General features: G+C 42.1%; 3 protein-coding genes and 1 long non-coding RNA gene across 7 annotated transcripts in view; 2 read left to right on the top strand and 2 right to left on the bottom strand.

Annotated features, from left to right (window-relative positions):
- Positions 1-390: 390 nt before the first annotated feature.
- Positions 391-1,881, top strand: LOC134183075 (uncharacterized). 2 transcript variants are annotated; one of them, XM_062650525.1, is made up of 2 exons: positions 391-517; positions 737-1,881. In XM_062650525.1, exon 2 carries the CDS (start codon positions 745-747, stop codon positions 1,879-1,881), a length of 1,137 nt encoding a protein of 378 aa, XP_062506509.1. In that variant the 5' UTR covers positions 391-517; positions 737-744. The 2 variants fall into 2 exon arrangements, with proteins under 2 accessions (XP_062506509.1, XP_062506510.1); XM_062650526.1 differs by having other exon boundaries at positions 400-452.
- Positions 426-11,673, top strand: part of LOC134183074 (acetyl-coenzyme A synthetase-like) — a 14,671-nt gene continuing 3,423 nt past the window's right edge. For 2 of the 3 annotated variants that reach the window (XM_062650522.1, XM_062650524.1), the window contains exons 1-14: positions 2,784-2,825; positions 3,369-3,437; positions 3,534-3,652; positions 3,813-4,253; positions 6,602-6,774; positions 8,011-8,339; positions 8,401-8,519; positions 8,587-8,655; positions 9,103-9,418; positions 9,479-9,564; positions 9,624-9,730; positions 9,799-9,877; positions 10,595-10,670; positions 11,471-11,673. The exon at positions 11,471-11,673 is cut by the window's right edge and continues 13 nt beyond it. In XM_062650522.1, the coding sequence (XP_062506506.1) occupies positions 3,604-3,652; positions 3,813-4,253; positions 6,602-6,774; positions 8,011-8,339; positions 8,401-8,519; positions 8,587-8,655; positions 9,103-9,418; positions 9,479-9,564; positions 9,624-9,730; positions 9,799-9,877; positions 10,595-10,670; positions 11,471-11,673 (2,047 nt within the window). In that variant the 5' untranslated portion in view covers positions 2,784-2,825; positions 3,369-3,437; positions 3,534-3,603. Of the gene's footprint in view, positions 445-2,783; positions 2,826-3,368; positions 3,438-3,533; positions 3,653-3,812; positions 4,254-6,601; positions 6,775-8,010; positions 8,340-8,400; positions 8,520-8,586; positions 8,656-9,102; positions 9,419-9,478; positions 9,565-9,623; positions 9,731-9,798; positions 9,878-10,594; positions 10,671-11,470 lie in introns of those variants that run through there. The other variant, XM_062650523.1, reaches the window with a different exon arrangement.
- LOC134183077 (uncharacterized) lies at positions 1,850-2,651 on the bottom strand. Its single transcript, XM_062650527.1, has 2 exons — positions 2,057-2,651; positions 1,850-1,990 (listed from the first exon to the last, which is right to left on the bottom strand). Exons 1-2 carry the CDS (start codon positions 2,487-2,489, stop codon positions 1,977-1,979), a joined length of 447 nt encoding a protein of 148 aa, XP_062506511.1. The 5' UTR covers positions 2,490-2,651; the 3' UTR covers positions 1,850-1,976.
- LOC134183078 (uncharacterized) lies at positions 3,796-4,679 on the bottom strand. Its single transcript, XR_009970439.1, has 3 exons — positions 4,315-4,679; positions 4,000-4,114; positions 3,796-3,926 (listed from the first exon to the last, which is right to left on the bottom strand). It is a non-coding gene; the product is annotated as an uncharacterized LOC134183078 (long non-coding RNA).

Below are 11,673 nucleotides of genomic sequence, written 5' to 3'. Positions count from 1 at the left end.
TATAAATGTACATATGTATGCATATTAATAAGTGTTCATGTACTCTGGTAGGTAAATAAAATTAGTCACAAACCAGTCTCGTGCACGCGTATGTGTCATTCCCGTGACCAGGATGCGCTCCCGGTGCCACACCAAACACCCGCCTTATCCGAGTTTGGCCACTCCTGAAATTTGTAGCTGTTGGGTGTTGAAGTGTTTTGATGCAAACCACGTAGAAACGCGATGTTCAAACTATATAACTAGGGAATGCAGTACTCATGCGCTATCATTTGAAAACTACTGCGCTTAGCCTTTTACCTTTACATTGCAAGTTATAAATTAATTTAGTTTTTGTAATTACATTAGAGAGGTCTGGATGCCCGAGGCTGTTTACTTACGTCAGCACACGGTACGGTAGGATGACATCTAGCGATAGTGCGTCTACTGGCGATTCTACCGGCAAAGGTAATCGGGTATGAGTTGTTATTGTTGTTGTTGTTTTGTCTAGTGTAGTTAATCAAGAGAGGCCCTTTGCGAGGTGAGATATCTAATATGCAGACAGATATCATACCGCAACATCTGTTTTTTGAAAAATACGTACGCCAGCTGACGGATGAACGTTGGCTACAGTTATAAGGCTGCTTTCAAAGCATGTTTGCCGCCGCGCGCATGCTCTAGGCTACATGTACAGTGTGCATGCGTAGTGTATGTAAAAAACCTCTACAGTACATGTACACTGGACATCTTCTGTTTTAAGGTGTCGCAATGATGACATGTCATACCATTCAAAACCTTCAAGACGAGGTGATTCAAGATCTTAGTACAAAGTACGCGGTCCACGTGGATAGTCGGTCTTGCCAATTGGACGAAGATGCTCTAGACTCGAATAATGCAGACTGCTATGCGGTGAAACATTGGGGTGTCTGTCAACATACAAGTGTTTGGGAATTTAAAGAGAACTGTTCAGTTTTTGTATTTCCTTTTACACCATATGTCAAAGACCTAGATCAACGTCAAAAGATTCGATTAGGAGCATATGTTGATGAGGCACATGACTCTGGTAAGTGTATAGTTACTCTTCTTGAGAAGAGCTGCTCATTTACAGACCTTAAACGTTTTCATGCTATTCTGAATATGAGGAAGGTGTTGACTGTTGACAAGAGCAATAGTGACTGTGCTGGATATGTCAGCACCATCATTAGGCACTTGCTGAGCAGCCATCCTACTCAGAATGAAGCAACAAGCTGGACTGGAATTTGGACTGATGCTTTCTGTGAACTTGAGAGGCTATATAGTTACTGCCATGCATCTGATTGTCTTTTGTCCAATGACAATCATCATGATCGTGGTTGTTGGACTGTTTATGTCCAAATTGGTCATGGTCTACTCAAACTACTCTTCACGTATCTTGATTCTTTGGATCTTGAAGAGACTTCGGATTTGAAGAATACACGTGATGAGTGTAAATACGAGAATGAAACACTATCAAATATTACATTATCTGTAAGCAATCTAGGACTTCTGCCTGGTTTCCAACTGGCTAACAACATTCGGGAAATGATTTTGAAGGTTTATCCACATTGGGTAAAAATGCATGGTGATCTTCCACCATTACATACAGATCAGCCCAATGAACTTAAGGAATGCGTTCATCAGTTGAGTAGTGTTTGTAACATGAAGAGCTATACTGCTGATGACTGGGTTGAGGTTACCACTGCTGCTGAAGCTGTACGCGTCAGTTTAGAAGAACTACTGAAAACTACAAGAAAAGGAGATAGGTTGCACGCAAGATTGGAATCTCTTTTACCATTTGTTAAATTTATTGCTAAGTCAGAAGCAAACTCATTTGTTGTAAGAAGCTGTAACATTTATTTAAAACTTTTGCAAACTTTGTGTTACTAAGTTGTCTGCATGCAAATTCGTATACTCAAAATCAAAAGTGCAATCTCTAGAAATTGAATAATACATACTAATTCTACCAGGTTGGTCTTCAGATTTCACATCTTGACAACTGAAAAAGAAATATTACGGCAACATTGTGGAATTAAGTGATTTTAGTGATGTTTGAGTAGCTAACCGTCGTTTAGTCTTTCTTTAACGTATCTGGCAACTTGTAACACACCCAGATTGCGTGGAACGACGTTAGTGAATTGAGACAAGAAGTCATCAAACTGTACCAAATCGTCCGGACTCGTACCATCTAGAACTACTATCACGTGGCTGTTAGGTTCCACTAATTTTTGTGCTTCTCTCACAGCTAGTACTCTGAATTGCTTGATGTCAGCTTCGTTGTTTTTTGAAATGTAATGATCAAACACAAACACCAGGACGGAGAACATGGGCTCTCTACATACTTGTCTCTGTCTCTTCTGCTCTTCTTGAAATTTCTGCATCTCACGTGGAGTGACGAGTTCACAACTCAACTGTAGCTTGAGATCGTTCGCGAACTCATTGTCATGGGAAGCTGCCAGAAGAATTCTTTTCCCAGTCGTTTGAACACCGTTGTCCATGTACGTCACAACCAGTTAGCTGGGGATTCGGGATCTGGCAGTACTGATGCGCATGCAGAACGTCAACTCACGACTAGCTTCTACTTTGGTCTCTTGCTAGGTCCAGAATGGAGGCCCGATCAAGTAGCCTCGCCCCAGACGTGTGTGTGTGTGTAGGTGATGGAGGCACTTCCGGGGCTGAATGCGATTAAGTGCTAGGGTGTGTTATTATGACGCATCTCACGTGCTCGGATTACAAATGTGTAACCATAGATGACAACACGGTGACGCCCGCAGGGCGCGCACTTACCACATTTGGCTTCGCTATCTCGTTGGCATCTGACGTATGCTCTGCTGGTGAGTTTGTTTTTTTGTATACTGAAGTATTCGCTAAAGCATGGACTGTGTTCGTCGCGTCTTATAGTACACGTAATACATATCTAGAGCTAGACAAGGTCAAACGACGTCTTTATATAGTCTATATATTAGTAGGCGTGACCTGACTAATCTTTTTTCGTGAAGTTCCATCATTGCTCGTAATGGTTGAAGATTTTTGGAGTTTTCAGTCTTTGGGAACTTCTTCTAAGATTCTCTGAGATGTGACTAGCTAGGAAGCCTAGGCTAAAATACTTACTTCCTGGTACAGTGTGTAGGCGTTCCTAGAGTACATACTGGCAAGAGCAACTAGCTAGAAACACCAAAGAGACCCGCAGTGCGTAAAATGGATCTAGAATCTTAGCTAGAGCGTACGTTGACGCGTTTTCCATCCATGAAGAAATTGTGTTCGTCCATGCCATGATACATGGGTTCCTTGAAACCGCCAGGATGTCTGGGGTTAGTGTGGGACGGCGTGAGTGTTGTAACTGCTTGGAAATACGTAACTTGCTGTTTCATCTCTAGTGCTTCAAGTTCGAGAAGTCAAGTTATCATGGTTTGGTGCGTTTGTTGGGGTTGGCGAGCCTAGTTAAGGTACAGTACTGCATGTAGATTGAATATCTAAAATTTAGAACATACAGGTCTGCATCGCTATTTACACAGTTTCAGAAAATGACATTCTTTTTTCAGGTTTGTACTTCAATACAGACGACTGTTACTGCCCTCTACGTACTGCACGAAACGAGTTTCATCTGAAACTATGTCGTCACAGTGCAATGTCGAAATGACGTCGCAAAACCACAATACAGGTTAGCTCCACTTCCACTGTAGTTTTATATTTTTTGTGATCAACAGCACGCCCTGACGCCATTTTGGGCGGGAAAACATGATATACTAAAAATTTTAGAGGGCGCGCGATCTGGAGTGATCTACTAGTAGCTAAAATGATTGCTATTGATATGTGTGCAGGTTGCACGTTTCTTATTTCATATACACCGTCCAGTGATGCAGAGGACGAATGGATGACGAACTTGTCGACTTGTTTGCTTGAGAAAAGAATTGATGTAAAGCAGTTGCCTTTGTCTGCAAGTGAAAATGAAGCAGGGATGAAGCATCACGACAAGATAACGTTTTGCTTTTGGATTTGTGTTATTACCAAGCGTTTCCTGACTCGTCATGATTGCCTTGCCTCTGTTCACAAAATTTTTCTTGAGTTGGCAAAAACCAGCAAGAGCAATTTTCGGATTTTGCCACTGTTGCTTGTTAGTGATCTGCAAGAGAAGGAGCAATTGAAAGAGAGGTTCAGGCAGCTATTACCTAATCTCTGGAATCGTAGGCCAATTATAACAACTCTAGAAAAACAGAGTGCTGCTCGAATTGCCAGTATTGTCTTTCAAACGTCTAAACGAGGTAAATCACATCTGATATATACCATTTATTTATTTATTTATTTATAATTACACAGCCATACCAGTGCAGCAGCATGGTCAAACCCACATCATGATCGCACGAGCACGTATCATGATAGAGCAACATCATGGTAGAGCACAGTTTATGGTAGAGCACACAGCACAGTTGAGCACTTACCATAGTCGAGCACACGTTATGATCGAGCACACATCATGGTTGAGCACACATCATGGTAAGAGCACAGTGTATGATGGTAGAGCACACAGCACAGTCGAGCACTTAATCATCATGGTCGAGGTCACATTGTGTAGAGCATACAGCACAGTTGAGCACACATTATGATCGAGCACACATCATTGTTGAGCACACATCATGGCTGAGCACACATCATGGTAGAGCACAGTGTATGGTAGAGCACACAGCACAGTCGAGCACTTAACATGGTCAAGAACACATCATTATTGAGCACACATCATGGTCGAGCACACGTCATGGTTGAGCACACATCATGGCTAAGCACACGGCACAGTCCATCACTAGCACACATCATGGCTAAGCACACGACAGAGTCGATGGACTGTGCCGTGTGCTTAGCCATGATGTGTGCTCAGCCAGTGATAGACTGTGCCGTGTACTTAGCCATGATGTGTGCTCAGCCATGATGTGCGGTCAGCCATGATGTGTGCTCAGCCATGATGTGTGCTCTACCATGATGTGTGATGGCATCACACATCATGGTAGAGCACACATCATGGCATCACACATCATGGTAGAGCACACATCATGGCTGAGCACACATCATGGTAGAGCACACAGCACAGTCCAGCACACATCATGATTGAGCACACATTATGGTCAAGCACACATCATTGTCGAGCACACATAATGGTCAAGCACACATCATGGTTGTACACATCATGGTTGCACACATCATGGCTGAGCACACATCATGGTTGAGCACACATCATGGTTGCACACATCATGGCTGAGCACACATCATGGCTGAGCACACGGCACAGTCCATCACACGTCATGGCTGAGCACACATCATGGCTGAGTAGACGGCACAGTCCATCACACGTTATAATCGAGCACACATCATGGTAGAGCACACAGCACAGTCCAGCACACATCATGATTGAGCACACATCATGGTCAAGCACACATCATGGCTGAGCACACATCATGGTTGAGCACACATCATGGTTGAGCACACATCATGGTTGAGCACACATCATGGCTGAGCACACATCATGGTTGAGCACACATCATGGTTGCACACATCATGGTTGCACACATCATGGCTGAGCACACGGCACAGTCCATCACACGTCATGGCTGAGCACACATCATGGCTGAGTAGACGGCACAGTCCATCACACATTATAATCGAGCACACATCATGGTAGAGCACACAGCACAGTCCAGCACACATCATGATTGAGCACACATCATGGTCAAGCACACATCATGGCTGAGCACACATCATGGTTGAGCACACATCATGGTTGAGCACACATCATGGTTGAGCACACATCATGGCTGAGCACACATCATGGCTGAGCACACGGCACAGTCCATCACACATTATGATTGAGCACACATCATGGTAGAGCACACATCATGACTGAGCACACATCATGGTAGAGCACACAGCACAGTCCAGCACACATCATGATTGAGCACACATCATGGTTGCACACATCATGGCTGAGCACATATCATGGTTGAGCACACATCATGGTTGCAAACATCATGGTTGCACACATTATGGTTGAGCACACATTATGGTTGAGCACACATCATGGTCAAGCACACAACATGGTCAAGCACACATCATGGTCGAGCACACATTATGGTTGAGCACACATTGTGGTCGAGCACACATCATTGATGCACACATATCATGGTCGCACATATCATGTCTAAGCACACATTATCATTGAGCACACATCATAGTCTAGCACACATTATGGCTGAGCACACATCATGGTTGAGCACACATCATGGTCGAGCACACATGGTTGAGCACACGTTATGGTCGAGCACACATCATTGTCGAGCACACATCACACAGCATGTCACATGATCTGTAGGTAATGCGTGATGCAGCACTGAGCTAAACAGTTGACGAAAACCAGCATTACTTTATGGAAAAGATAAAGTAAAATTTATTGTGTATTTTAATGGGACATTACAATGTTCTGTATGCATTAATTCTACGGTATGGAGTTGTTATATGCACAAAGACTCACAAAACCTTATGGTACACTCAATTGCTCGAGCTACCTTGCGCACACATTGGTCTGCGTAATACGGGGTTTTGTATATGTGTATCTGTGTACTAGATGGTTCTAATAACAAAGGCTGCTGCTGCAGTCGTCTACAGCTAACCGACTCTGATTTGTGTCTCAGCGATGTGCAGCTGAAGGGAGTCGATGCTCTCTGGAATTCAAACAAGAGAGAGGTGCCATTGCACAAGACAAACAATGTTCTTGGATTATCATTAGCGCACCTTAGGGTGAGTTGTCGTAGTGTAACTGTTTCAACTCGGTTTCAATTATATAGATAACTAGATACATGACTCGTCCTTCGTACGGTCAAGATACTGTGTAGGGTTCTGACGGAAGACGCAGTCTGCACACGTCACGTGCAATCTTTGTCGCGAGGTCCCGGATGTTCTGAATGAATTCGAATCTTGTCTTCGCGCTTTTTTCGATAGAAATCAACACACTCCCTATCTAGCGCTTGGTACAGAAAATGTGTAGTTTGGATTTGGTGCAAACGCAATCAGAATTTGGAGAGAAACAAAAGCGATAATTAATGAGTAAGTACTATCAGCAAGAAATATTTGATTGCTTGAAGCTTTGCGAAGGACGACGACACGTACAGTCTACACTGGACTGGTGTGGGCATGTGTTCGATGAACTGAAATGTGTAGTGTTTGCGTCATCGAGAAATTTTACGCGGGGGTCGACCCCTTGAGAGGGGACCCTGTGCAATTTTTGGAAATTCTTTTACACACACACACACACACACACACACACACACACACACACACACACACACACACACAGGGGGAGAGAGAGGAGTTAGTGTGGGAGAATGGATGAGGGTGGGGTTAAGGTCTGGCTACACGAGACTATAAACAGGGTGCATGGAGTGATTTTTGTAAGTCTTGTGTGGCCAGATCAATCACATTATAATTGCTTTACATACTGGTAGGTGTGTTAGTTTACAACTAAAGTGTTTCACGTGTAGTAAACTTATGGAACTGGGTGTATATATACGTATTAGTTTGGAGTGGCAGCCTGGTTTGAATTTTTGCTAGAAAAGGCTGACAAGCTTAGAACACCACTTAGACAAAGGGTGCATTTCTTTTACCTAATCCAGCTAATCCAGACAGGATGAATTAGCTAATCCGTCTAATCCGCATATGGGCTGGATTGGCTGGATGAGCTGGATGAGCTAATCCATCTAATCTGGATTAGCTGGGTTAGGTAAAAGAAATTCACCCAAAGATGGAAGGGATCGATGATTTTAGTTAGAAATGTTCAGTTGAATGAAGAGTTTTGGATAGATGAACATTAAAGACACATTGACTTGGAAACATTGCTGTGATTATAAACTGAGAATTTTTGCTTTGATCTTATCATCGTGGTGAGCAAATTAAGCATTTAGTATACCTGGTGTAGTCTAGACACGAACCTCTTTCATTTTTTGGCATCTAACAAATGGACTGTTCTATGTGTTTTAGGATGCGACTGGTGAAGCGAAGAGTTGCTTTGTTTATCAGTCGGACACAGTTAATCCTGGCTGTAGAATCCTTGGTATCAACGATGAGAGTGTTGAATCCAGTGATGTTATTCGTTGTCTGAAGTACCATCCTAATGGGACAGTCAGATTGATAGTTCAGGATCCTGTTGATGATTTTGATATGAAGTTGACTGAACTGAAAGATTTTACATTGTCAATACAAAGTATGTCTACTGTTCAAGGAATTTCGGAACGGCCGTCGTGGCTACAGAATGAGAAAATGTCATTTTCGGAAGATACCCAGTTGCGGTCTGCTGTATCAGATTCAAGGTGCTAGAACAGAAACAATTGTTTGATTTTTATCATCATCTAGTAGTAGTTGATTGTGCAGTGCTGTCTCTTCTCATTGCAAGGATGATAAGCGTCTTGCCGTTCATATCATGACTGCTAAGGAAATAGCTAATCATAAAGCCAACAATTCTGTTGTGTATCTTCTTGGACCACTTGCTGGTAAGATGCGCCCTGTTTGGTTGTTGATACATGTACACTTGATTCCATGTTTGAATTGTTGTGGAAGATAAGGGATTAGGTGAGGACACTAACAGCCAAGAAGCAAAGCCTGAATTTCTTCAACTGCAGGATTATGGTAATGCAGGAAACGCTTTCTATTTGGCGTGGGAGTTAACTTACTGCTGTTGTATTAAATTAGAATGATGATCTAGTTAGTTTGTATTGTCTGTATACTTATAGCTGTGTGTTTGTTGTTTGACTGTCTGCTATTTGTCTGCATTCTCTGTTTGTTTTCGGGTTTGTGTGGTGCTATACTGTGTCTTCTCATTTTAGTAGTTCTAGCTGTTTTGTGTCTGCATGTATGTTCACATGTATATTTATGATATATATGCAAAAGTTATGAACATTGACGACTAAAACTTGTGAGGTTGCCAAGGTTACAACTACGTTTGTCATAAAATTTCAAGCACTGATGTGTGGTTATTTGTTGTCTTCTGTGTCTGCTTGTGTGTTGGTTGGTTGGTTAATTTGCTTGTCAGCCTAGTTTGCCACTACAGTTTTCTTATTTCTTGATATATTATAGGTTCCTCTCAGGGTGAACCAAAAATCAAAGAATTGCTAGAAGCAGCATCATTGAAGGGTCTTAGTATGCAAGAATATAAGTTGCTTCACAAGTTTTCTTTGGACCACCCAGAAATATTCTGGAGACAACTAGCACAGGACTTTGTTTTTGATGTTGACAGCAAAGATCTTGATGTTGAATGTGACCCATTGAGAGCATTTAAAACTGGTCATGGGCCAAAGACCAGCTTCTTGAGTAAGCACAAGACAAATATGTGTTTCAACATGCTTGACAGGAATGTTGCGAGAGGACTGGGAGACAGATGTGCCCTTAAATTGTATGAATGTGACAGCAATTTATGATACATATGTGTGTTTAGTGATATTCTATGTTGCAGTGTTGAAACCGATGGCAACTGCATCTCTGTTTCTTACAAGGAATTGCTGCATCGTGTTTGTGTGGTCACAAAACGTCTTCAACATGGTGGTTAACTAATGCTTTGTGCTTTTAATTGTGCTTATTGACTGAGTTTATTTTTTTAGCTGGAGTGAAAACAGGTGACAAAGTGTTGGTCTTTATGAAGAAAAGTGTGGAGAGGATCTTGGTTGTTCTGGCATGCTTTAGAATTGCAGCTCCTGTTTGTGTTTTGGTATGTTGCTGACATCTTAATTGTTTGACTGTTCATACATGTGAGTGCATGGTTCTATGTTCTTGTAGTATCCTGATGGAGCAGATGATGATGAATTGAAACAAAATGCAGAGCTATCAAAATGCACTGTCATCATTACATCAAATGGTTAGTTGTGTGCGATTACTGCTTATGCTAGAATCTGCATACTTCAGGCGAATTGTCAGCGATTGCTAAAGTTTCATATCTAGCTTAATGGGGACCTGTTTTATGACGTTACAATTCTCTATGCTTGCGTGAGTGCGTGATGACTGCAATGACTTGATCATCATGAGTGTGTGCATGTGTGCGTGCATGTGCGCGTATGTGTGTGCATGTGTGTGTGTGTGTGTGTGTGTGTGTGTGTGTGTGTGTGTGTGTGTGTGTGTGTGTGTGTGTGTATGTGCGTGCTGTGTGCGTGCATGTGAGCTAGAGAGGGAGAAGGAGAGAGAGAGAAAGGGAGGGGAAGGGGAGAGAGAATGCTAGGGTTGAAGTTCTTGGCCAAGAATTTGGCTTATAGCAAGTTTTTATAAGGACTTGCCCAAAACCGAGACAAGAATTTCTAAGTCTTGATAATTTTATACAGATATCAACAAATTTCTTACGAATATGCCTAGGCCAAGTTCTTGGTCAAGAACTTCAACTCGGGGAAACGAAATGGATGCTGTTAAAATCAGGGCTATAAATACAAATGCAAAGATGTAGCAGTTGTTGTTTTGCAGATGATACGGTATGATTTACACAATTAATGAGTATGGATATATTGATTTATAGAAAACTGTCTGCATAGAATTAATAGTTGAACACGTTAATTAAGGCAATTGTAGATATGTATTTGTCATGTAGCTGTGATGCCAAGAAAGGTTGATTTTACAATGCTGGACTACATTTTAGAGATAACTGAAATCAACAATGAAGCAAGGTACAGGTGCATAGTATCTCATCTGTGTTTTGCACTAGAATGTTGACATTATTAACTGACACAAGTACTTGATGTGTGCTTTGTGTTTCTGTATTTTTAGTTGATTTTTTATCAGCGCTTTTGATTGGTTAATTAAGTAGGAATGGCATGTTTATGTTCTGTGTGCGTGCGTGCGCGTGTGTGCGTGCGTGCGCGTGCGTGCGTGTGTGTGTGTGTGTGTGTGTGTGTGTGTGTGTGTGTGTGTGTGTGTGTGTGTGTGTGTGTGTGTGTGTGTGTGTGTGTGTGTGTGTGTGTGTGTGTGTGTGTGTGTGTGTGTGTGTGTGTGTGTGTGTGTGTGTGTGTGTGTGTGCATATACATGTTTATCTTTACAGTCTTTTCACAACACGTGCTTGAACACAGAACAATCAGGTACTTGTATAGGAGGCGGGTAATGATTTTCAAACATGTGAAGTTCAGAGTGATGCACACACATACAGTTAACACATAGCTGAGACTCTTGAGATATGTGCCACTGCATCTGTGCAGTCATGGAATGAATGTTTTTATAGTTTGGTTGTTTGATAATTTTTATGCCAGGACACAAGTTGTTATTTTGGAATTGTGCAAGAATAATAGACTTTAAGGACAGACTAGTGACTTGTTGACGGCATTTTATGGCAATCATTGCCATACTGTGGCTACAAGTGTGATGCTATTGACACACACCTAGGTACTTGTTTGCTAGTATTTTGAGTTGGAGAAAATATGTATGAGCTATCAATTTTTCTTGCCCAAATATCTAGTTTTTTGTAAACTGTAGGTCTGGAAAAGAGACAAGCATGGAGGTCGGCTGTTTGCTTGTTTGGATTGATCCTGCTCAACCGCCATCATTACTGTCTGAACCTAGAAAGTACCCTAGCAATATATTAGTGGCACTGTTAAACGAAGATGACGCAGAACGGGGCAAAGACTTGGTAACAGGAACAGACGCATGTTTTGTGCTTGGAGAACATCCTCTTTTTC

Source organism: Corticium candelabrum, chromosome 8 (genome assembly GCF_963422355.1).
Source record: "Corticium candelabrum chromosome 8, ooCorCand1.1, whole genome shotgun sequence".
Lineage (NCBI taxonomy): Eukaryota > Metazoa > Porifera > Homoscleromorpha > Homosclerophorida > Plakinidae > Corticium > Corticium candelabrum.
The sequence above is the reverse complement of the archived record's forward strand: the minus strand, read 5'-3'. Positions and strand labels throughout refer to the sequence as shown.

Excerpts from the sequence above, each read along its gene's own strand:
- LOC134183077 (XM_062650527.1), bottom strand. The coding sequence starts at position 2,489 with ATGGACAACGGTGTTCAAACGACTGGGAAAAGAATTCTTCTGGCAGCT.
- LOC134183075 (XM_062650525.1), top strand. The coding sequence starts at position 745 with ATGATGACATGTCATACCATTCAAAACCTTCAAGACGAGGTGATTCAA.